This window comes from Cyanistes caeruleus, chromosome 2 (genome assembly GCF_971803275.1).
Source record: "Cyanistes caeruleus chromosome 2, bCyaCae1.hap1.1, whole genome shotgun sequence".
In the NCBI taxonomy this organism is placed as follows: Eukaryota; Metazoa; Chordata; class Aves; order Passeriformes; family Paridae; genus Cyanistes; species Cyanistes caeruleus.
In genome coordinates this window covers 48,483,517-48,507,556 of record NC_141702.1, presented here as the reverse complement: position 1 = coordinate 48,507,556, position 24,040 = coordinate 48,483,517, and the positions used below count along the sequence as shown (strand labels likewise).

The following is a 24,040-nucleotide window of genomic DNA, read 5'->3' as shown; positions in this document are numbered from 1 at the left end:
GTGCTCCAAGAGACAGGTTTATTACATGCTTTTAGCGTGTTGGATTTACCCTTCACCAGTTCTGTTGCCCTTGTTTGGAATATTTTTATAGAATTATAGAATGTTTAAGGTTGAAAAAGACCTCCAAGATTATCAAGTCCAACCTTTGCCTGAATACCACTGTAGCCACTAAACTACATCACATTATTTCAACAGCCAGGGGAATTCCACAGAGAAACCTTGTAAACCTCATAATACATTCTGTTTTGGGGTCGAGAATGATAATACATGGCAACAGAGACCAGCCCTTGGTCTTTATCTAGCTACATTTTTAATTTTTCATATATTTGCATATAAACTTGCAGAAGATATACATTGATGTATCTGCAAACTTTTCTAAATGTCAATCAAATACTACTGTAACACTTCATTAAAAACAAGGCACTTGGGAATGCTCAGTTTACAAATCAGAAATGACAGAAATAAACCAGACTGCATAAGGGTTAGTTAGACCTTTGGAGAAAGAGAAAGCTCTCATGGGAATTAAATTCCTGATGAGAAACTCTGGCAACTATGGTTTTTTTTCAAAATATTTGTGTTGGATCTATGAAATTAAACAATTCTGACCCTAAAATTCACTTTCCTTTCCTTTTCTTTCATGTTTCCTTTAACGTTTATTTCCTAATAATGCAATGCATATCCTACATTGCCATGTATTAAAACTTCTGTCTTCAAAGACCTTGGTACTTAATAGATCACATTGTGCTTTGAATTGGGGCATTTCTAAACATGATTGTCTCACACTTTATCTAGAGATCTGTCACGTTTCAGTCCTGGGGGGGTACAGATGAGTGTAGCCTAAACATCTCTGCAGAATTAGGCTGTAAATTACTCTGGCGTAATGAAGAAAATAAATTTGTTTTCTGTTTCGTAATTTCTCATTAATGAGAATGGACTAGATGTGGCACCTGTGCAGAGACCTTTTTTACTGCCTCACTTCTTGTAATCATAATATTATGAATAACCTTTCATTAACTTGCAGATATGTTCACAGACTCTAATGGGAACTACCATCACCATCATTATTATTATTATTATTATTATTATTATTATTATTATTATTATTATCATCATCATCATCATCATCATCATCATCATCATCATCAGGCTTTGATTGTGCCTTGGTGATGATTTGTGAATGCATTCATGTGGAAATAATGACATTACCTTTTTAAACCAAGATATGGTCTCAGGAACAAGAAGAAAATATTTGCAGTCTTTCAGTACATAAAAGTGGTTTACAAGAAAGATGTAGAAAGACTTTTAAGCAAGTCCTGTAGTGACAGCACAAGAGGCAATGACTTAAAAGTGAACCAGGGTGGATTTACATCGTATATAAGGAAAACATTTTGTACAATGAGGGTGCTGAGGCACTGGAACAGGTTGCCCAGGAAAGTTGTGGATGCCTAATATCTGAAAGTGTTCAAGGCCAGGGTGGATGGGGCTTTCAGCAACCTGGTCTAGTGCAAAGTCTCCCTGTCCATGGCAGGATATTTAGAACTAGATGATCTTTAATGGTCCTTTTCAGCTCAAACTATTCTATATGTCCTAAAAATCTGTTGCCTTTATTCAACTGCTTAGACAAATAAATGTCAAAGAATTCTGCATCCACAGAAGTGCATTTATTCTACAGATTTAGAAGAAGCACTTCAATGTATTAGTGGTAGAGGAAAGATTTTAACAATTTGGATGTTAGATGTCACATAAATGTGCTATTTCATAAATATGATTTTTTCTTATCACTACAAGTGACATTAAAACAGAGCTCCCCCAGTGGGTGATGAAGATTTACATAAAGGAATTGATGTGTGAAAAGAAGGAAACCATTCTAATTTAAAAGCAAACAAAGGAAAAAAAAACCAAAACAACAGAAGGAAAAACACTATATGGATTGGACTCAAACTCCTTAAGTTCTTTTTACTTGTTGCCCCTCTGGATTACTTATAAATGATAGAAACCCCTTTTTCTGTTAAAAGAAGGGGAATCCTTAGAACAACCTGTAGTACAAGGTCATACTTATCCTTTCAGACTTTAGAGTGGCTCCATCTAACAGAAAAGACTGGTAAATATTTCTGTATTTTAAACACAGAAATATTTAAGTATACCTCTAGGAAACTACTAACTTTTTTTTTTTTTCTTTTTTCAGGTAGAACTTCCTTTCTTTTCTGTGAATTCATGAAATTTCTGTCTGGCACTGTGGCAATAACCATTTCACTTATGTAGATCATGATGGAAGTACTGAAAATTGCAGAAAATTGAATGCCTGAAAATCTACTGGAGAAAATATTGACAAATCTCTGTCAACATATAAGGAAAAACTCACATAGCTAATGTATTTTTTTGCTCTGTCCTTGGTTGATTCTTAGTAAATTTTTGCTGTCTTTTGGATAGCTGCTGGCATAACCTGCTTCTTCTTCCAATTCATGGAGATCATGATAGTTGTTCTATCACCTTCAGCTTCAAAGGCTGGGTGATTGCAAAGAGATTAAATACCAAACTTAAGATCAAATTTGTTTATGTGCTGGTAGCCATTTCATATTATATTTCTAAAAAATGTGTATAAGCAGAATTCTTGTGGGAGTAACTGCAGATTAATGAGTTTATTCATCCATGAGGTATTTCTTCAAAGGCAACTTCTTGTCAGGGAACAGAAATGACTTACAGCAAACTTTTCTTTCCTAATTTCTTGTTAGTCAAAAGTCACTAATGCAGTATCTCTATTAAGCGATAGTGCACAATATTCTGTAGGAAATGCATGGAATGTTATAATACTCTAAAATATTATAGCAGTGAACTTTTTTGTGGTAAACATTCCCAATGGTTTTAATGTGTGAAACTTTTTTTCTTTTTTCCTCAGTCATTCTATCTGAAGGTTGAAGTCAGCCTCCAGGGTGACTCACAGATTTGCTATTTTGGGCTCTTTTCCTTATCTGAAAGGAATTTTTATGAGTGTCACCTGTTCTGCCTGTACTTTCTTTGCAGATGTATGTTTACTTTTATAACACAATCAGTTAAATCTTGTAAGGTGAACTGAAATCTTTTAAGATCTCAAAATATCTTAACCAAAGTAAATTAAAAAGTCCAGAATAAGGGTGACAATGACAACCTTGAATCAATAAGCATCAAACCTGGCCTGAGCTAGCTAAGGCATAAAACCAATCTACCTTCAGGAATCGTGTTCCTTACCTGCAGAGCTCCTCACAGCTGGGTAAGGAGCTCCTAACAGCTTATCTCCTGTACAAACACAAGGAGATTTAGGTTCCCAGAGTTCCCCAAGACATACTGGCTGAGCTCAGGACTACCTACAGTAGTTTGTCCTGAGAGGAGCCTCAAATCCCACTTGCATCTTCTGCAGTTTGGCATCTATGGACACCTATTTCCAGACATTATTGAGTGTGGTATTATCACAGAACTACACAAGAGATGATGCTGGAAGGGACATCTGGAAATTCTCCAGTCCTATCCCAAAGTATCTTTCTCTGTCTCAGATAACTAAGTATTCATGCTCAGATACATGGTTTCAAGACAGTGACAAGATAAAGGTTTATTAAATCAGAAAGTGAAGGCTCTTTTCTTCTTTTTTTTTTCTCTTTTCCTGTTGTGCCATTCTAGGTCCTGCCATCCAGCACATTTGGGAGACATGGACTTGATTTTCTTCTTTATCTGAAGAGTTTTAAATCCATGTTTTCCAAATGCGTTCTTGTTAAAATATGCTGAGGGAGGAAAGCAAAAGAATTCTCTCTTCTTCTTATGCTGATATTTGAATAGACTTGAACATTTGGGTGAGTATTTTCATTTTATGTTTCAGTAATTAAGGATTCCCTTAAAATTAGGGTCTATCTGACCTTCAATCCCTGCTTCCAAAACCTATTTTCATTTCTCTAATTCACATTACTGTTTAATATTAGCAGTTCTGTTTTATCTGCAAAATGACTGAAGAAAAATGCCACTATTTTTAAAGGAACTTTTGTGGGACACGTGGTGCAAGAGCTGAAAAATCACAAAGTGTTATTTGCAAAAGTGATTTAATGAGAATAAGCACAAGGTCACCAAGACGGCTATCTCTATTTACGTGGTTATCTGTCCCTTTAACAGCCTGTATTCAAAACCAACACTCTTAGATCCTCCACAATCAATACCCTGGGAGATGCCTAAAAAGTGTAACCACTTACATTTTAAAATTCCTATAAACCTAATTTTATTTTGAACTGTGTTACTTATTAATAATACTGAGAGTTGCTTGGCATGAACTTCATACTCGCTTGGCATTGGCATTTTTGTGTGAGATGATCTCCAACCCAACTTTCTTACTGATAGGCATTTCCAAAACATGCCAGATACACTAGGCAATACAACCCTAGGAATTTCTGAGTTTCTCTTAGGAGGGTTCTTACTGCTCAGGCAAAAGGGCTTTCTCAAACAAATTGTCAATGACATTCCAGTAAGTATGGGACATTGGAAGAAGAAAAATTTGAGTCCCCTCCTTTTCTGTAGCAAAGATATCAGTCTAGGATTGAGAGCAATCACTGGCAGAAGGACCCCTCACCTCCAGCCTCTCAGGAGAAAGCCCAAATACCTAAGTTAGAGGTTTTCTTTCCCTCTGGGTGACCCTTTCACTACAGGCTGGGACCAAATATTTGCATTGTCAACAGATGAACAGCATTTTTGCTGTCTTGCTTTTCAATTAAAAGAGGAGGAGATGGAACAAAGGAGAGAAATGAAACCTGGTGAAAAATTCTGAAAATGTTATCTCAATAAGCTGGGTCATGCCTATCATGCTGGCTTTTATGAAAAATTGTCCTGCATCCAACCTATGTAGCTGACTCTCTTAGCTAGGTGGGATAGGATTAGGCTTGCTGCATTATTTAAAAAAAACCAACCAGGTACTTTACAAGTAAATTCAGTTTTAGAATGGCTAAAAAATATTCCCTGTCAGCATCAGAAAATCCAAATCCCCTGATTTTTTCATGTTAAAATTGTGTTTGACACATTAAATTGTAATTTAATCTAAGTATATTAAAATGTCAGAGAAAAGCTAAGTGAAACAAACATATCTGTCCTGAAAAAATAAAAAAATAAAAAAAATTGTAGGCATTAGTTCAAATGTAGGCCTTTGGTAAATCTGTTTTAAATTATTTTATCTTTTTTCTAGCATAAACAGCAGAGGTGAACTGAATATGTGCAACATGGATTATTGACTAAAACACTTTCTGTAAAAGAAGTTGCTATGAGACTGCCCAGGGTGTCCCTGACAGTCCAGGAAGGAAGTTGAAGGCACTGCCATGTCCCAGCATCTCAGTTTTCCACCAGAAGTACTCCCATGAGTGCAAGGTTATTCGCATCAGGGGAAATTTTACTTTCAAGGAACATCAGGAGACACATTATAACATTGTGACCTGATAAAGAAAAACAGGGTTTGTCCTTCCCATCATGCAGCTCAGCTGACACCCTCTAGAGGACAAACTCAATGAACTTGAAAATTGAGTTAGTTTGTTTCTCAGGAATTAATGTGAGCTGTTGGCTTCCATCCAAATTCCATTTCACTGTTGATGTATTTTTAATTTTTATCTTTGTTTGTTTTTTATAGCAAACCACAAATCAAAATAATGGATATTTGTCTTCCCATTCTTTTAATATTGATCTATATAGGCCCAAATAAAGAGAAGAATTTTTAAAAGGTATTTGAAATTATATAATGAAATACCTCCTTCTTCTTCCCCCCTCCATTGTTTAAACTTCCATAAAAGAAATAAGAAATAAAAGAAATAAGGAAGAAATCATTGTGTTAAACACTATGGTCTATTGATCAAGACACCTGGCAATCCTAACCAATATTTAATCTTCTTAATGCAAATGATGGGATTTTATTTGAATGTTGCTGGCTTCTTCAAACAGGACAATTGCCATTGTGTCAGTGTAAGTCCTGTCTGAGTGAGGGGGGCTGCCCTACTCCTTCAAATAACAGCGAGAATATAAAATTTTTTTCTTTCTTCCCTTAGCTTTTGTGCATGTCTGGCAGAGGATTTTGCTATAGGTTGTATATTTGGAAACAGCACAGTTAAAATCAGTTTAAAATAGAAAGTCTTGAAAAGTGTCCTTCTCCTTTAACAGTACCTGAATGGATGGGCTTCACAGAAAAGATATTCCTGTTGGAATCTAAGCCTTTATCATCTTTGTGAGAAACAACAGCTAGGACAAAGAAGTTCAGCCAAAATTATGTTTATTTGTTTCATGGACAGTGTGGTCTCTTTTTGCTGGACAAAGCAACTTAGAGTTACAAAGCTTTTTTTTCTACACAAGAGCAGAAAGAGCTGTCCAGGTTTAGAGGTTGCAAAGACAGGCGGAGCAGGTGGTCCATTTCCAGGTGTCCACTGCTGTGAGGATTCCCTCTGTTGGTCTCACATTCAAGTCATATCCAGCTTCTCTTGTACATTTTTAACTGTGGGTCCTCTCAGCACTTTGCCAAAAATTTACTAGGTGTAAATTTACAGAAGGTCACCTGAAAGATAAATGGTGAGGGCTTGACAGGGCTGGCCTCCGCACCCCACCAACTCTGGTCTTTCTCAAAGCCCAAGTGGAAGAAGTAACTTTTTGTCATGGCAACAAGTAACTTTGGGGCACACAGAGATACTGTCAGGACCTCTTTGTATCCCACAAGATCCTCTAAAGCCTCTTAGAATTCATCTATGGCTCTCTCAGTGGCTTTGGGATTGTTAGGTCTTGTTCATCATGAAATTCCCCTGACACTTATGGTTGAATCTACCTGCCAGGAAATACTCCTATGCTGGCAACTGTGTAAGTCTAGTATTATATCCATGATATATCACCACATTCGAAACAAGGAACTCTTTGTACTATACAATTATTTCTGTTGCATCGAAGTGCCAAAGAAAAAGGATATTTGCAAATGGTTCAAGTCAATACTGCAGTACCAGATTAGGCTGAGGTATCTTAGTAAGACTGTTACATACTTCTCATCTCTAATAGTAATTATGAGATAGAGGTCTTGAAAACAAACAAAAACAGTAAAACCTCTTTCTTTTAAGAATAACACTGTGGAATAAAATCCATGTAGTTGACTTGGAAGCACACCTCTTTTTATGTTGTTTTTATAAATAACATGAAATTATGCACCAATTATATGTGATGTTTATTTTGTCAACTTCCACTTTCCAAAGTGATAAAGTAAGGATTTTTTTATTTGTAGGTAAAATCCTTTTCTATAGAAATTAGTAGGTTTTTAAAGACTGGCCAGAGTATAGTTCCTTTTCTGCTTCTAATCATAAACCATAACAAATTTGAAGTTTAAAATTATCAGTACTGTATTTCCACTGAGTCCTTATTACAATACTTATTGTTAAGCCCTTAAATGCTACATTTTATACTAGTATTTCCTTCACATGGAAGGAAAGAAGTCATATGAAAGAAACACAGACTTTTATATTAAAATTAAGAGCCCAAATGTTATCTTAACCAGGGATTAACATTTGCACTTGCAAGTATTTTGTCAGCTTAATACTTGCAAGTATTTTGTGTTGTAAATTTGCATTTACAAGAAATATCTTGGTTCTAAACAGATATTTTACTACAAAAAGACTATTGTGAAAACAAGTAAAATATAGTAATTTGAATAATTTATACAGTATGCGTTATGTTTATTGAAAGGAATGCATAACAAACATTACATTTCTAATTTTCTTTGCCAGTAAATAAACCTTGGTTGAAATTTTCAAGGTAAACCTAGATTTTATATAATCATAGACGATAAATGCTATGACTGAACCCATTCTTTTGGGAGTGTTTCGGCATGTTGCCAAAACAAGCAAAATCTGAATAAGCCATTAAAAGAAAACAGGAAATAAACCAATGTCAGAAACAGAGGATTGTGGTCAGATCTGTGTCCCTCACACAGATTGGTATTTATTAGCATAAGTCATGTTTCTGTCCTAAGGAAGTTCACTTTGATGTCTAAGTTGGGGTTTATGAAAGCTGAGAGTCCAGCTTCTGCTTCTCTTTTCCCCGAGTTCCCTTCTGGCACAGCATCTGATTCCTGTAAATCTGAGGGGAACAGTGGTGGTGAGAACAGTCTCTTCCCATTCCTCCCACAGCACAGGAGTTTCTGTTCGTGAGCTGGTGCCTTCAGTCAGAAGGAGAAGAAAGGAAAAACTTGGAATAATTCATTATTGTTTCCCACTCTTCTGTGTTTGTCACAGCGGACTTGGCCTGGTTTGCAAATACGGAACCTGATCCAAAGCCCACTGAAATCCCTAGGACATGTGCCTCAGAACTTATCCAAATAATTTTTATAAAAGGATTTAAAAGCATAAAAGGGTTTGAGAGAAAAGCAGTCTTTTGGTAATTTGGGGTTGGGACTTTTGAACCAGAGTCTGATATAAAGCACACTGTGACAGAGGGGTCTTTTGTATTTTAGCATTCTTTGGACCAGATTCTTAAAACATTGTTACAGCAGTATCGCTACTACCATATTACATGATTACTTCTTTGCACACTGCACTCAGTTGGAAGGAATTCAAAACAAGCCCAAATTTATACCAAAATATTTGCCACGTGTTTCAGATAAGGTATCAGAAACTTTGAACACAACATAAGAGATTTGCATTTCCTTTTAAACTCATTTATGTTTCTCCCTCCCTCTCCACTCTCACACCCCTGCACCCTCACAATTTATGTGATAGCACTGCTTTAGTACCTTCAATAAAATAGCCTTGTCCAGTGAGGCAAATAAAAGCACCTTATGAGGTGTGACCAGCTTTTGAGTGCAGCCTTTGTCCTTTTCTGCTCTTTACAGATGACACAGGAGCCCTTGTTGGTGCTGCAGCTTGATTGACTCAGAGCTGGGAGTGAGCGAGCAAAACAGACTCATGGCATATGTTATCTTTTTGATCCCCTGCCTTGTGCTCAGCATCGACTTTGCTTTCTCCTGCCAGAATGCTGATGACTTTGTGGGTGCCAGTTCTCCAGGGGACATCATTATTGGAGGATTGTTTGCAGTTCACAGTGAAATGCTGCATCCAGAAGAAGATCCCATCAAGCCAGTAATTCAGAATTGTGCTGGGTGAGTAATACTGGAAATTACACATATTGCAAAGAAGAGAGCACGGACACTGTACATGTAACTCTTATATTAAGGTCAACAAATTCTGGTTCTCTTGCTTTGCTTAGTCTAAAAATTCCTTGGACATCACATAAATTTTCTGTAAATTAAAACAAGATGACAGAACATGGCCAAGTTAAAATAAAAAATACTGCAGCTTACTGAGGAAGGGAATGAGCATTTTGTCTGTTGTATTTGTATTTACAATAAATATCTTGGTTGTACATAGATATTTTGATATTTTTAGATATTTTTATATATTTTATAATAATATTTTATATTATTTCAATTTTCATAGATAATCAAATAGCCTGCTTAATCCTGTTATAACATCTACTGGAGATGAGGGGAAATATCTGGGCTAACTTCATCAGGTCTGAAGAGTATTTTAGAATACCAATGTAACCACTAGAAACCCTGATGTTTGAAATATTTTCTTCTATTCTGAAATATTTAATGCTTCCTTTCCTTTGCTTCATGCTTTTGATGAAAATAAATATGTTTTTAAAAAACTTACTGGGCAGGTGTAGTAAGCTGGAATATCTTCACTGACTCTGACAGAAGCTTCCTGAAGATACCACTTGCAAATTTTCATGTATCACGAAAATTAAACTTTTAGTAGCTTTTTCTTTTCCAGAGAAAAAAAAATTTATTCAGGTATATTTTAAGTTTTGTGTTTTTTTTACTTAGTCTCCCATTAAATGAGAAAAAAAAGTATGTTTTTTAATCTTTTGTACACTAAACCCAAGCAAATAACAAAAAACTTACTACCCATCAGTTCTTCCCAGCAGTAGTAAAATTCTAAGGGATATGCTTGTAACAGAACTGCTTCACCCTTGCTTCCAGCAGTTTTTTTCTAAAAAATGCCACCTATGTTTCTCTGCCAGCTTTGAAATCCAAGTTTTTCTTCAGACACTTGCAATGATACACGCTATTGAAACCATCAACAACTCAACGCTGTTATCTGGAGTTACTCTGGGCTATGAAATCTACGACACGTGTGCAGAAGTTACAAAAGCCATGGCATCTGCTCTGAGATTTCTGTCTAAATTCAATTCTTCTGAGGATGCTGTGGAGTTCAAGTGTAACTACTCAGACTACATCCCGAGAGTCAAGGCAGTCACTGGAGCCAGCTACTCGGAGGTGTCGATGGCAGTGTCAAGGCTGCTGGCTTTGCAATTAATCCCACAGGTAGGTTTGAGGCAATTATTTTATTTTGGACAGAGGTTCAGATTTACCATGCTAAGAATACAGGCTCTGATCCCAGGAATTGCAAAATCCATGTATTTACTACAGGGCAGGATTTAGTTTATCCTAAGGACCTCAGAATGGGTGGGCTTCAAGTGGAAGCCTTGATTCACTTGCCCAAAAAAAAGCAGTAGAGGATATTTTATATACCCAAGGCACATTTATCCAAGTGTTTTTTCAGGGTTGTGTTGGGCTCTTGTCAGCCTGGCCATGCCTTTAGTCAGTCCTGGTTACTCTAATGCACCTTGGATTACACTCAAGGACTTCCCTCAGGCAGCGAAGTTACAGCTGCCATCAAATTTGCCTGGTGGTGAATATAACAACACTCAGTCTCAAGCTAGAAAAGAAAAAAAAAAAAAGGAGACCAGATGAAATCTGGCCAGAAATTCAGGAATTCTCTGCAGCCCAAGAGAAATTAGGTGCTGGAGTCAGTTAAAACTATGGACAGGGAAGTGAGGAGATTGCTCTAATACAAAGATTTACTCCTGGTACTCTTCAAGCAATTGTAGAAGTGAAGGAATACAACAGTTCAGATCCACACTAGTCCTTCCCAAAATACCCTTTTCTATTTCTGACTTCTCTAGGACTAGCATAGTCCCACATTTGTGCTTAGGCCCGTGCTGCCTTCCTACTGTCACCCTTGTAAATTAATTGGGGTCAAGGCCAGGACTAACGAGGAAGAAGCAGAGCCACACCATCCTATCTTGCAGATTTTTGGTTTTGGCAATAGATGTAAATTTACCAAATAAGTGGAAAAGACATAAAATCTGAACTAAAGATAACTTCTAACTGAATCTTCTCCTCTGCAATGGTAGGAAGTAATTCTGACCTCCAACGCCACCACAGGAACTGTAGTAAGTATGAAAACTAAAATGCCACACTTGAACATAATCAAAAGGCAAGTGACTACAAAAATCTGCAGTAGGGCATAGATGAAAAATGGGAGCCAACAGATTTTTCTTATCAATAGCACCTGCAGTGTTCTGACACAGTAAGATTTTGGTATCCCCTCCACTGAGGTGACTCTCATTTTGGAAAGCTTAAATTTATTTTTTAAAAACTGTCAAGCAATACAGTAGAAAAAAAGTTCCAGCTAAAAAGTCAGAAAGGGTTAAAATGGGAGAGATTTAAATAGCAATGTTCTTTTTATGTTTTCTAGCTACATTCACAAGGAAAAATATAATAAATCTTTTGTATGAAAGAATTATAGCATTTTGTATTATCAGTTACTGTTTGTCTGTTGAAAGTCTCCCAACATATTTAGTGATCCTTTTGAAATATTATAATTAAATACTGGGGAGAAAATATACATATATATATGTGAACCATACTAACACACTCCATGATAGGAAAATACTGCAAGAATTGTAGCAATTAGAATAGAGACTCAAAAATAGCCAATATTTTAAATATTGTTTTGAAGAACATGTTGATCGTATCTGAAAGGAGTAAACCAAAATTTTTATACCATCAATTCTGCCATGTCCATTTTGAAAGATTTTGCTCTGGGCCTTTACTGAATTGTGTGGAAGAGAGTGGAAAAAAAAGTGTAACTGGTACTGGGCACAAGTCTGCATCTAAGAGCAGAGGGAGAGAACCTGCCCCCTTTGGCTGCAACTGGTTGATGCTCACTCTCAGGAAGAGGGAGCCCAGGTCAGGTGGGAAGGAAGAGCAATTGTGGCAGCTTTGGATCTCTTGGCATACTTTGGAGGAGACCGCATCCATAACTGAATTGTTCGCTCTTCCTAGGTCAGTCCTGCATCATCAGCTGAAATCCTCAGTGACAAAATCAGGTTTCCTTCTTTCTTCAGGACTATCCCCAGTGATTTTCACCAGACAAGAGCAATGACTCGTTTGATCTGTGAATCTGGGTGGAACTGGATCGGAGTAATAGCCACGGATGATGACAATGGGCGGTTCGCTCTGGAGAGCTTTGGGGTCCAGGCCATGGCGAACAATGTTTGCATAGCCTTTAAAGAGATGCTGCCAGCCTATCTCTCTGACAGCACCTTTCACACCAAAGTTGATAATGCAATTGAGAAGATTGTCAAGGAAACAAGAGTAAATGTTATTGTCGTCTTTATGAGACAGTTCCACGTACTCAAACTATTCAAGAAGGCAATTGAGAGGAATGTTAATAAAATCTGGATTGCCAGTGATAACTGGTCAGCTGCAGTCAAGATCAGTACAATTCCCAATATCAGACAGCTAGGAACAGTTGTGGGATTTGGATTTAAAAGTGGAGATGTCTCCTCATTCCAAGAGTTTCTGAGAAAACTTCATGAAAAGCCCACTGAAAACAACAAGTTTTTACGTGAATATATTATGCTTTTGTCAATCTGTGCACACCTGGAATATCATGATTTTCAAACATGCATTGCAAACCAATCCCAGGATGATCTATTGGAAAATGATGGGAGTAAACCCCAGATCTGGAGAGACAATTTTTTGAATGCTAATGTTGAACCAGGATTTATCCATAGTACTATACTTGCAGTCTATGCTATAGCTCATGCCATTAAAGGGCAATGCAAAGACAGAGACTGCAAGGATCCATCTGCCTTTACTCCCTGGGAGGTATGATGCTAATTCTTTCAGGTCTCCTTCTCTCTGCCTAACTTTCATCACATTTTTGCTCCCATGTTCCTGGAGAGAAAACCTTGGCCCTTTTACTAAACAACTAAATGACTTATCAGCTATTTGACCAATAGTGGTTGTTCCCATTGCTGCAAACCATTGCTGCAAACCATCTCTTGAGAGATGGGGATACTGCAGGATAGGAGCAATCACCAAAGAGTCTCAATTTTCCTTTCTCTCTTTCTCTCACCATTGTATCTGTTTTGTCTTAATTCAAGCATTTTCCTCTACAATGAGTCTCTACTTGAAACTGAAAATGTAATACATTATACTTCTGTCTGATCTTGGCATATATAAAGACATAATCTCTAAGATGGGTGAGGTACTTGTTATCACACTGTTGGGTGGGTAAAGAAGAGGAAAAATCAGACAAGTAAACCTGACCTGACCTTTTACCCAACAACCTGCTCAGGACTATTCACTTTTACACACTTTTACTCAGAGGATTAAACAAATGTTCATTTAAAAGTCAAACAACCTCGAAGCACTCTGATTTGTTACTATGATTTGCTCTGACCTCTTATCCTAGGTCAGGGCAGGTCAAACCCAGATACAGGATTTAAAAAAAAACAAACAACTAACCAATAACCCAGTAACAATCAGACTTTTACATGAATTAATAAACTCTAATGTGACAAATTCAGGACTACTTTGTGGGAATGCAGATTTATGGAGCTACATTTACATAATAACTGAACTAAATTCCAAACCATCCAAATTAAAAGTCCTTTTAAGTTGTTAAGTGCTTGTGAAGAGAACTGAAAGAGATAGTTATTTCCCCCGTGATGTTTTCATAGCATGTTTCTTCTACATGAAAATTCAGTCCTCTAGGAAGGGAGGTATATATCTACAGAAAAACCTTGGGATCCAAATAATCCATATCATACATCTCCATATACAAGGAAACAATAGAGTTATTGTTGTTATAGACTGCAAAAATAATAACCAGTTGCACCAAAATGTTGCTAAATATTAGCCCCTTCTCTCTGAAACTCAAGATGTATTCAAAAAGCTCTGGTGTTCTCATAATGTTAGACAAATTGAAAAAGTGGAGAAGAATTAAATGACTAGTCTGAGTATATATAATTAAAAAAACCCTATTCAGTTCCACGCAACTATGCATCGTCCAAATAAAATGCACCAATCAAATTGGTTAGAAACATACCAGTTCTTCATAAATGATATAAGCACTCAAATAAATTACATTAAAAAAAAAATTTAAATGGCATATTATACACACCAGATGTGTTACATATATTTGACAAAGCCTATTGAGGTAGTATACCTGTCAGCACATTTAATTGTGTTAAATGCTATGAATATCACAAATAGACCCATGTAAGAGCATGCTTTTCAAATGCAGTTGAACCCAGCCTTTCACCAAACACTGAATCTTTTTTCTTGTCAGTTAATTACTGTTGCCAAAAATCACGAGGCCTGCAAAATAATAAAGCTTCTGCTTCGATTAAGAACCATGGCAGCAAATGGGAGTACTCCTATGATCTCCCCATGAACTGGGAGTAGGGATATATATATATATATATATATATATATATATATATATATATATATATATAATGTGCCTTAACCTGTCCTTTTCTAGATTCACACAGACCTTGTTTGATCTGTGTGTGATGAGGGAGACAGAAGTTTTCCCCTGTTGAACAGAATGGATTGCAATATGGAGCTGGACAGTTGCCTTAAGAAAGCATCTTTGGTTTGGTATTTCCTGTGACCTATCAAATACGGCCTTGCTGTTTTTTGTTGCCATTGTGCCATTGATCTCGTCATCTGAGCAAATTGGCATATATTGTTCTTTGATTATTTACAGTTTTGAATCTCACCTTGCCATACACACTTTCAGCCAGAGTCACAGCTGGGAACAGTGCTAGAAACTTCCAGACATGTTAAGGGAATTTACTCTGGAAGCAAACGTTGCCCGGATTGACTCTGCTGACTGTAAAGTAACAACGGGCACACTGTCCACCACTGTTCTTTACAAGAAGGGGAGTGACTAAAGATTCTTAGTTTTTGCATGCAAAAATATTTTCTCACTGAATATCACACCAAAATTTTCAAGGCTGGAAAAAAACCCCTATTATTATGATTTTATGAAATTATTATTCTTTTTATTAATAGATTTTTGAGGCCAACAAGGTTGTACATAGAACGTAATTCTGTAAACAAAATTAATTTTCATTTTAATTTTTCTCTTACTTCTAAAAGCATTTCTTTTTAACTTGATGTTATCAAATCAAATTTATCATATGTTAAACTACTCAGTTTGTCACATTGACATGATACTGGTACCATATGTTATCACTCCTTATGCTTATGTGCAGCTCCTTGAAGAACTTAAAAAAGTTATCGTCATTGATGATGATAAGGAAGTCAAGTTTGACTCCAATGGAGATATGAGCACCAGCTATGATGTCCTTCTTTGGAAAGAAATTGATGGCCACATGGAAATCATCACTATGGCAGAATATGATGCAGAGAAAGGTGGCTTTATCTTTGAGGATGAAGAGAAAAAAAAAGATTTTTTGGCTTTGAAGGTAACTTTTGATTTGCTGACATAACGTGTGAAATTTGTTTCAGATATTTTTTTTCTCCCTGCAGCACTTGCAACTGAAGCATGCATCAGCTAGAAATCTCTTGTGTGGTTTAATGTTTTCCTCTTAGAGCAAAGAATCCTTTCTGAGTTTATTCAACCCTTTTCATACACCCTGAGATGCATGTTAGCCTGTGAGTAGGCTCAATGATACAAAATTTATTTATTTCTCCAGAATGCCCCTTGAAGGTTATGTCTATCCTAAGGATGCTATTCCAGAAGCTTACAAAGGGATTTTAAAATAAAAAAAATGATAGTGTGTAAAAAAGCCCTCACTTATGTACTACCTTTTTTTTTTAAAAATGAAGGTTCAGATGTGTTGACTTTATTGTTTAAAAGAACCAAAAAAACCACAAAAAAACAAACAAAAAAAAAACAAACAAAAAATGTTTTGGTGTTTATTTGCTCGTGTTAGTGCAGGGGGTCAGCAACATGAGTAGGTGGTGCCACCTGGAGCCCCAGCACTGGTGTAGACAGGACTAGTGGGTGGCCCTGGCCAGTTCCAGCTGGACAATCTGTGCTCTGTGCATGGGTAGAGGTCTGAGTTGCAAGGCATTCCCCACTAATGGGACAGGGAGAGGCTGCTTACTAGGTGGGCTGAATTCTCCACATGTGAACTTAGCTGAGGAGAAAAGGAAACCTCAAACTTTGTGCCTCTTTGTGGTGCAAGGAAATGTCTCCACCTCGTTGTAAAGACCATCTTGAAAGGAGAGGAGATTGCAATGTGCCTCAGGACAGATCATTTGATAAAAAATAGTCTTTGGAAGGAAGACCTGAAGTGCGACCTCAAGAGAAGGCCCGATCACACACTCAGGAGTGGAGCCTCATGAGTCAGGGATAAACTGGCAAGGGTCAGGAGTGCCAGAGCTGCAGTACAGAGCACCCTCCGAATTGTCTTCTTCAGGCCAAGGTGTCCCTCCTGGGCTCTGAGCAGCTGAAAGTATGATAGTATCAGGATCTCATTTGTGAAGCAGCTCACTCAAATTCCCCATCAGATGCTTCTGTGCGTTCTTTGAAGATGATCCCCGGTAAACACAGGTTCAAAGCTGAATGAAAGACTTTGATCTAGATTTTAAAGGTACACACAAATCCAGGGATTAACATTCAGGGCCCAAAAATAAAATTATCAGGTAAATAATGCCCCATTCTATTACTCATTGACTGTGTTGAGGAAATACAAGAAATTTGACTCTACAACGTCTCTTTTTCAACATAAGTTTCAGATTTCCTTAAAATATGTATGATATGAAAAGAAATACAAATTTCAAAAATCCTGGAGGTTTATATTAATGCTCTCTTGTAATTAGCTGTACCTGAGATGATGATCTCTTTTTTTTTCCCTCTGCACACTGCAGAAGGTTCAGTCAACATGTTCCCAGCACTGCAGGCCAGGCCAGGTAAAAAAGGTTACAGAAAGTCCACACACATGCTGCTATGAGTGTATTTACTGCCCAGAAAACCATTACAGCAACCAAACAGGTAAAAAATTTGTATCCAAATAAAGGTTTACTTATACATCAATGCAATTGTTTTGCTTGGATATAATGTGCCTTGAGAACCTTAGGTTAAATTTTGGAATGGGATTTAAATATTTTTCTATGATCAGTTTCCTGTAAAACTTGGTATAAATGCTTCTTAAAAGGCCAAGTTTAAAAAAATTAGATTTTCCAGATGACTAGCATTACCCTTTGCTAGGATGGAAATTCTGGCTGATTTATCAGTGAGGTTTACTCTCATTAAATAGAGCCTTTCCTCCCTATCTTTCTGTAGTACATTCAGTCCAGTCAGGAGAAATTTCTTGACTTTCTGTGTGGTGAGGCACTGGAATGTGTTGTTCAGAGAAGTTGCTGTGGTTGCCTCATTCTCAGAAGTGTTCAAGACCAGGCAGGTCGGAGCTCTGGGCAACCTGGTGTAGTGAAAGGTGTCCACACCCCAGCTCAGGAAATGGGACTAGATGGTCTTTGAAAGTCCCTTCCAACCCAAACCATTCTACAAGCCTATGAATCTATGAAATTCAAGGTTATTTATTTTGCTTAACAGCACATTTTGTGTCTTACCTCAGAGTACTGTGCAATTTGATATGGCTGTACAGCAATATTTTCTAGTATCAAATCTGATGTGTACTTTACCACTGTTTTAAGCAAAATCTTTTAAAGGGGAAAATTAAATATGGAGGAGATGGAATTAAGAAAATTAAGGTAGCATGCACTTTTAATATACTGAGAGCAGAAGAAAAGTTAATTTCATCTTCTTATTCAATTAATTGTGAAATTTCTGCATACCAGAGAATAGGAATTGCAAAACAAAAGTACCTTTCAAATCATAACCTAAAGCAATGTTTGTTCTTGCTGTTGTATTTTAAAAGCCATCTGTAACAAGAATATTTAGGGTGTTTTCTTGTTAAAACAGACAAATTAAAGAAAAATAGTTCAAATTTTTGTAAGAGAATTGATTACTCTAGATTAATTGTTCAGGTTGCAATTAAAGTTTGCCTGTCCAGAGCTCCGGCCAGGCCCCATTTCACTGGTCAGTGATGAGCAGGACCGCTTTAGCACCCTGGTCGTTTTCCCTCCTTGCCCCTGGCTGCAGGCAAGGCTTGCTCCAGTCACTTGTCCTTAGCTCCTTGTGCCACTGCCACCGCAGCCCTGCAGCTCCTCCCCCTGGACAGCGACGGCCGCAATCAGGAGCAGTCAGACCCACCTTTTCCCTTTAGCATCCCCTTCCCACATTGCTCCTTTATCTCAAGTCCCTACAATCCGCTTTGCAGTTTATTAACTTCGGGGTTCTAAGACATCTTCCTTTTTTTTTTTCTGCTTCCAGACATGGACTACTGCTACCGATGCAACAACAAAACCTACTGGGCTCCCATCAACAGCTCCACGTGCTACAGAAAGACCATCTATTTCCTTGCCTGGACTGACTGGTTTGCTATCTTCCTCCTCCTCCTCTCTGCTTTTGGGGTTGTGTTGGTTTTGTCCGTTTGTGTAATATTTACCAAAAACTTGGACACACCAGTCGTAAAGGCATCTGGTGGTCTGACTGTCTGCTATATTATTCTCTTCAGCCACTTCTTAATTTTTTTAAGCACTGTCTTCTTCATAGATGTACCCACAGAATTCAAATGTAAAACTAGGCAAGCACTCTTTGGCATAAGTTTTACACTCTGCATTTCATGTATTTTAATAAAGTCGCTAAAAATTTTATTAGCTTTCAGCTTTGATCCCAAGCTTCAAAATTTCCTGAAATGCATGTATAAACCTATTCCCACTGTGGTCACCTGCACTGGAATTCAAGTTATCATTTGCACCTTCTGGCTAATATTTAACACACCTTTTGTAAATCAAAATTTCTCAATCCCAAGAGCAATAATACTGGAATGCAATGAGGGGTCCATTGTAGCTTTTGGGATTATGTTGGGCTACATCGCTGCCCTAGCATTTATTTGCTTCATATTTGCCTTTAAAGGTAGGAAGTTGCCAGAGAATTACAATGAAGCTAAATTCATCACTTTTGGCATGCTAATTTACTTTATAGCATGGATCGTATTTATCCCTGTCTACGCAACTACATTTGGTAAATACTTGCCAGCAGTGGAAATCATCGTTGTTTTAATATCTAACTATGGAATCTTCTGCTGCACTTTTCTTCCAAAATGCTATATCATCATTTACAAGCAAGAGACAAACACAAAATCTGCCTTTCTCAAAATGGTTTACACTTACTCCTCTAAGAGTGCAGGCAGCGTTGCTGTTAGCCAGGTTTCTTTAGATTCAAAATCTTCCAGCCTGCAAGCTACTATCACAGAGCCATGTAAAATTGAGAATGACTCTGTGAATGGAAACTGCCATTTCCCAGTGCCTAGGCAGCCACTAATAAAAGGCAAAGTTCTTCCTAAAAATGCTACAAGGAGTATGGTCAGGAAAAGAGTCTCCAGCATATGACTGGCCAGTGTTAAGCACTGGAAGTTAAAAAGCCATTTTAGGGAGCCATTTCTCTTTCAGATCTCTTTCCTTTTGATATCCCCAAGAAGGGCAGGCCACGTGAAACACCTTTTCCTGTACTTAGGTGGTTATCCATTACCAGATCTGAAAGGCATTCCTGACTCACAGAGCCCATCCCTTGCTCCTGCAAACTCCCTGATGTGCAGTCCCCTTCAGCAGCTCCCCTCCTTCCCCATCCAGCCCACATAGACCTGTGGGAACCTATTCTGCAACCTCCCTTCCTCAAGTTAGGCAGAAGCATCACAAAATTTTTATTTCTCACAGTCATATAAGTGGGACCACATGAGCTTTCCCACTTATTTTGCCTCTTTGATACTCATTTGTTTAAGGAGCTCTTCTTCTCATCTGGCCCCATTTTACAGATCAAAGAGAACCTTGTCCCAGGCTTTGTTTGCCAAGATAAACACGTCCAGTCCTTTAGTCTCCACTTTTAAGATAGGCTTTCCATTCTTCTGAACTTCCAAAAGTAACTCTTTTCATCTGGTATCAGTGAATCTTTTTGTTTTCCTCACAAAATTGCACATCTTATTCCAGATGAGTGTTGTAGTAACATTTAAGGTCCCTTGTGTTTACCAGCATGGTAATGAACCAGAGACAGATCTATAAAGAAATTAGAGAATTCTTCTGGAGCCCTGTAGTTATACATATGTTCATTTGCCTTTTTTCCCCATACTCAGAAGAAACACAGTGATTCACCTCATTCATCTCCTCTGATACATGAGGAGAACAATCCCCAGGTGTCCTTTTATTTGAGAGTGTAAAGTCAATGTGTAATGGCAAAACTTAAAACCACTAACTGATTCCTCTCATTAGCATAAATAAATGTAATGACCATCATGAGTCAGTACCAGCATCAGTGCATCCTGGAAAATTTAAGGGGTTGGTATATATTTTTTAAAAATGTGATTTTCGATGAGAACATGACAATGCATTATTATGATACACAGAGAGCACGAGGATGGCATGATCTGCACTGGATGAGTCTCTGCTCTGTAGTTCCATGAGCACAGCTGTGCTGTGCCTTCTGTGTGAGAGGCAAAGGGCACATTCAGAGAAGGAGGAATTTTTCTGTCAGGGTAATGGTACCACAGAGCTTTTTCAGACAGAGCTTAAACACCAAAGCTATGCTGTCAATACCAGAACAGGAACAGGAAAATACTTTTCCATATTCATAAAGCCCAGAACATAGAAACTGCACTATTTTAAGTTCTGTGCCGTGTTACTGTGAGGTAATACTAAAATCCTTGATATTGTGTATCTATGAAGGTATTTTAAAGTAATTTGAAAGGCAAGAGTGCAATTCACATGTAGATTTGTGTAAATACATATGTTATGTTGCTGATTGTAGGAATGAAGGGTTATATGTATATATTTATATGTTGAATGCTGTTTATACTTCAGTTGTGGCAAATACCTTTCTGCATATGAAATTATGCATGATAAGTTAAAATGCCTGAAATTTGACTGCCAATGCAGCAAGAAGTCTTCCCCTAAAAGAGAGAAGCCAAGCTTTACATTACATGCACAACTGTCAGCAATCAGCTGGTTAGAAAAGTGAATTTGGCTGGAATGTTGTACCTGTGTTTATTGTTTTCAAAAGTGCTGAGTGTAGCATGCCTTGAAGCTATATGAAAGGGAATGATTAAAGCCATATTGATATTTAAATTTGAGTTGGTTCACTTAATTTCCTTACCTGTCCCCATGAGCATATGTTTGGCCTTGGACAACATACACCTGTAAGGTGTTTCCACTGTAGACCTCAGCCTGCTTAGAAACATCCTTTAGATTAAAAGCTGTTTATGATTAAAAGGATTCATCCTGCAGGACAATGAGGAGAATGTCTTGATGAACAGGGCCTGGTGACAGCAGTATGAAGGTCTCTGCCAAGGTATCTCTGAGGAAAGACATCACATATGGCAGAATTCCAAAGGATCCCTACAAGCTCCTTCTAATTCTCCAGCTACTCAGGTCTTCTGTGCAAAGCACAGTCCATGGTGGAGCAGAGAGGATGTAACAGGTTTGCAAGCTTGACTTGGCAGCAAAAAAGACACATAATAGCAAGATGTACTACATGTTTTTAAATCCCTTGCCTGAAGAAGCAAGTGATCACATACAGGAAGAACATAAAGGGTTTGTGCTACCCTACACAGAGGATACAAGAAAGCTCAAAATAGGAGTTTATTATGCTAAAAGATCATTTGTGCACATTCTCTGGCCCAGGGCAGTAAGTATTCCAGCAATCTAACTGTTCCTCTTGCCAGTCATGGGAACATTATATGAGCCTGAAACAGATTTTCATCCCCAGAGCACAGAACAGGAATCACCTTCCAGAGTCATTGCAAAGTCTTATCCTGCTGCTCCCAGAGCCATGGCCCATAGGTCAGGCCATGTGAGGCCAAAGGGATCAGCACTTTTTTCTGGCCCTCTGCTTGCTTACTTTGGAAAGATCCTGAAACCACGTCTCAAAACACTGATATCTCACAGGCACGTTTTCCATCTCCAAGGGCAACAGAGAGAATAAATGTCTCCAAATACAGTACTGTTCACAGAGAAATCAAATGGGAAAATGCTGCTTGTCAAGGTCAGTAGGAGGCTGCTCTGGATGTAAACATTATTTAACCGTTTCAGGGCTTATGTCATCCATTGTTAATAATCCTGAAGGATGCATTCTGAAGCCACTATCATACAGTGTATCTTCAGGCAGAATGAAGACCATGAAGGCCACCAAATGTTTGATGTCTTCTTCTGCAGAGCATAATTCCCTCTGAGATTTCAGTAACTCTGGCTATGTAGATGCCTTTCAGCTGCCCAGACTTGGAAGCAGTTCTTTGGTGAGTGCTGTGAACTACATGAGCTCCAGGCTTCCTCCCAGCAGCTCTGCTGACAGCCATTGGAACTACAGTCACTCTAAATGTGTGAGTGACCATCAGGAGGGGCAACTAATAGCAGTGTCTGGGATGCTGCTCATAATGAAGGATACTGAGCCCAGCCCAGATGTGCTGACTCTTCCTACCCTTCTCAGCTGTGTCTTCAGGGACAAGGAGCCTTGCTTGACACTATGCCACTCTCTCTGAGCAAAGGTAAAGTATTGTCCTCATTTCTGTTGATGTGTCTTCATCTCCTTGACAACACTCTGAAAGAGGGCATAGCTGCTCAAGGAGTGTGTGTGCATGCGAGGAGGTACATCTCTTCCTTTTTATTATATGCTCTGCTCCTGAAGAAAAAATAGCTGGAGGTTACAAATCACTCAAAACTCTTTTTTTGTGCTGTCACACTGAGCACAGGACTTAAGCTGTTGCCAGACAGTGATCCATCCCTGGGGAGAGGGACTTCCTCTGTTCATCTGCAGCCATCCTGGCTTTGTTTGGCTGATGCACGTAAAATCTTCCACTGCTTGATGCATCAGATGGAGTTCTGTTGAGGCAGTCTTACACTGTTGTGAATATCATGCTGACACAGGCTGTTATTTAGTAAATGTCTACTCTGTGCTGATTTCTCTGAATATTTTTTTCAGGATTTTTTTTCTTTGTTTGTTTTTTGGTGTTTTTTGTTTGTTTGTTTGTTTGTTTTAAATAAAACTCTGTCCAGGATATGAAAGGAAAAACAAAAAAAAAAATAAGTTTTTCAGTTGAAGTAGATGGAAAAGCCTGTGATGAGAATCAATATATTTGAGCATTCTGAAAGCAGTAAAATGACAGCAACACAGATGTGGGAAGGTTTTTGTCTCAAAATTTATGCTCTACATAGAATTGTAAAATGGTTTGGAAGGGACCTCAAAGATCACCCTAGTTGCCACGGGCAGAAACTCCTTCCACTAGACCAGGTTGCTCAAAGTCCCATCCAACCCTCCAGGGATGTGGCATCCACAACTACTCTGAGCAACTTGTGGCAGTGCCTCACCAAGCTCACAGGAAAGAACGGCGTCCTAATGTAAACCCATCCTCATTCAGTTTAGAGACATTACTCCTTGTAACGGGAGTATAGGAATCACTACATGCCCCTGCAAAAAGCCCTTCTCCATCTTTCTCGTGGTCTCCCTTTAAGCACTGGAAGGTGCTGTAAGGTCTCCAGGCTGAACAAGCCCAGCTCTCCCAGCCTGTCTTCACGGGAGAGGTGCTCTGGTCGTTTTTGCGACCCCTCCTCAGGACTCGCTCCAGCAGGTGCACGTCCTAACATGAAGCTGAACTACCGCGTCTGTTTCTTTAGCCGAGTTTTTTCTTGGACGCTGACCTTTCCTCACTCGGGCTGCAATCCGTGAGTGCGGTAGGGGAACAGGATGCCATCTCCAGAGGACCGATCCCGGCCGGGTGTCGGCGGCCGTCCCGGTTCTCCTCGCTTCTCCTCTGGGTGCGGCTGGAAGGGTTCGCGGGGCGGGATGGGGCGGGGCAG

The 24,040-nt window shown here is 38.4% G+C and overlaps 1 protein-coding gene across 2 annotated transcripts; it reads left to right on the top strand.

Moving 5' to 3' along the window:
- Positions 1 to 8,096: 8,096 nt before the first annotated feature.
- Positions 8,097 to 21,316, top strand: GPRC6A (G protein-coupled receptor class C group 6 member A). Of its 2 annotated transcripts, XM_023923987.2 has the most exons (7): positions 8,645 to 9,115; positions 10,042 to 10,345; positions 11,218 to 11,256; positions 12,152 to 12,979; positions 15,382 to 15,594; positions 17,006 to 17,129; positions 18,471 to 21,316. In XM_023923987.2, exons 1-7 carry the CDS (start codon positions 8,922 to 8,924, stop codon positions 19,589 to 19,591), a joined length of 2,823 nt encoding a protein of 940 aa, XP_023779755.2. In that variant the 5' UTR covers positions 8,645 to 8,921; the 3' UTR covers positions 19,592 to 21,316. The 2 variants fall into 2 exon arrangements, with proteins under 2 accessions (XP_023779756.2, XP_023779755.2); XM_023923988.2 differs by lacking the exon at positions 11,218 to 11,256 and having other exon boundaries at positions 8,097 to 9,115.
- The last annotated feature ends 2,724 nt before the right edge of the window (positions 21,317 to 24,040 follow it).

Coding starts and splice junctions, on each gene's coding strand:
- GPRC6A (XM_023923987.2), top strand. CDS start 8,922: ATGGCATATGTTATCTTTTTGATCCCCTGCCTTGTGCTCAGCATCGAC. Junction 15,595..17,005: donor AAGATTTTTTGGCTTTGAAG/GTAACTTTTGAT, acceptor TGCACACTGCAG/AAGGTTCAGTCAACATGTTC. Junction 17,130..18,470: donor CCATTACAGCAACCAAACAG/GTAAAAAATTTG, acceptor TTCTGCTTCCAG/ACATGGACTACTGCTACCGA.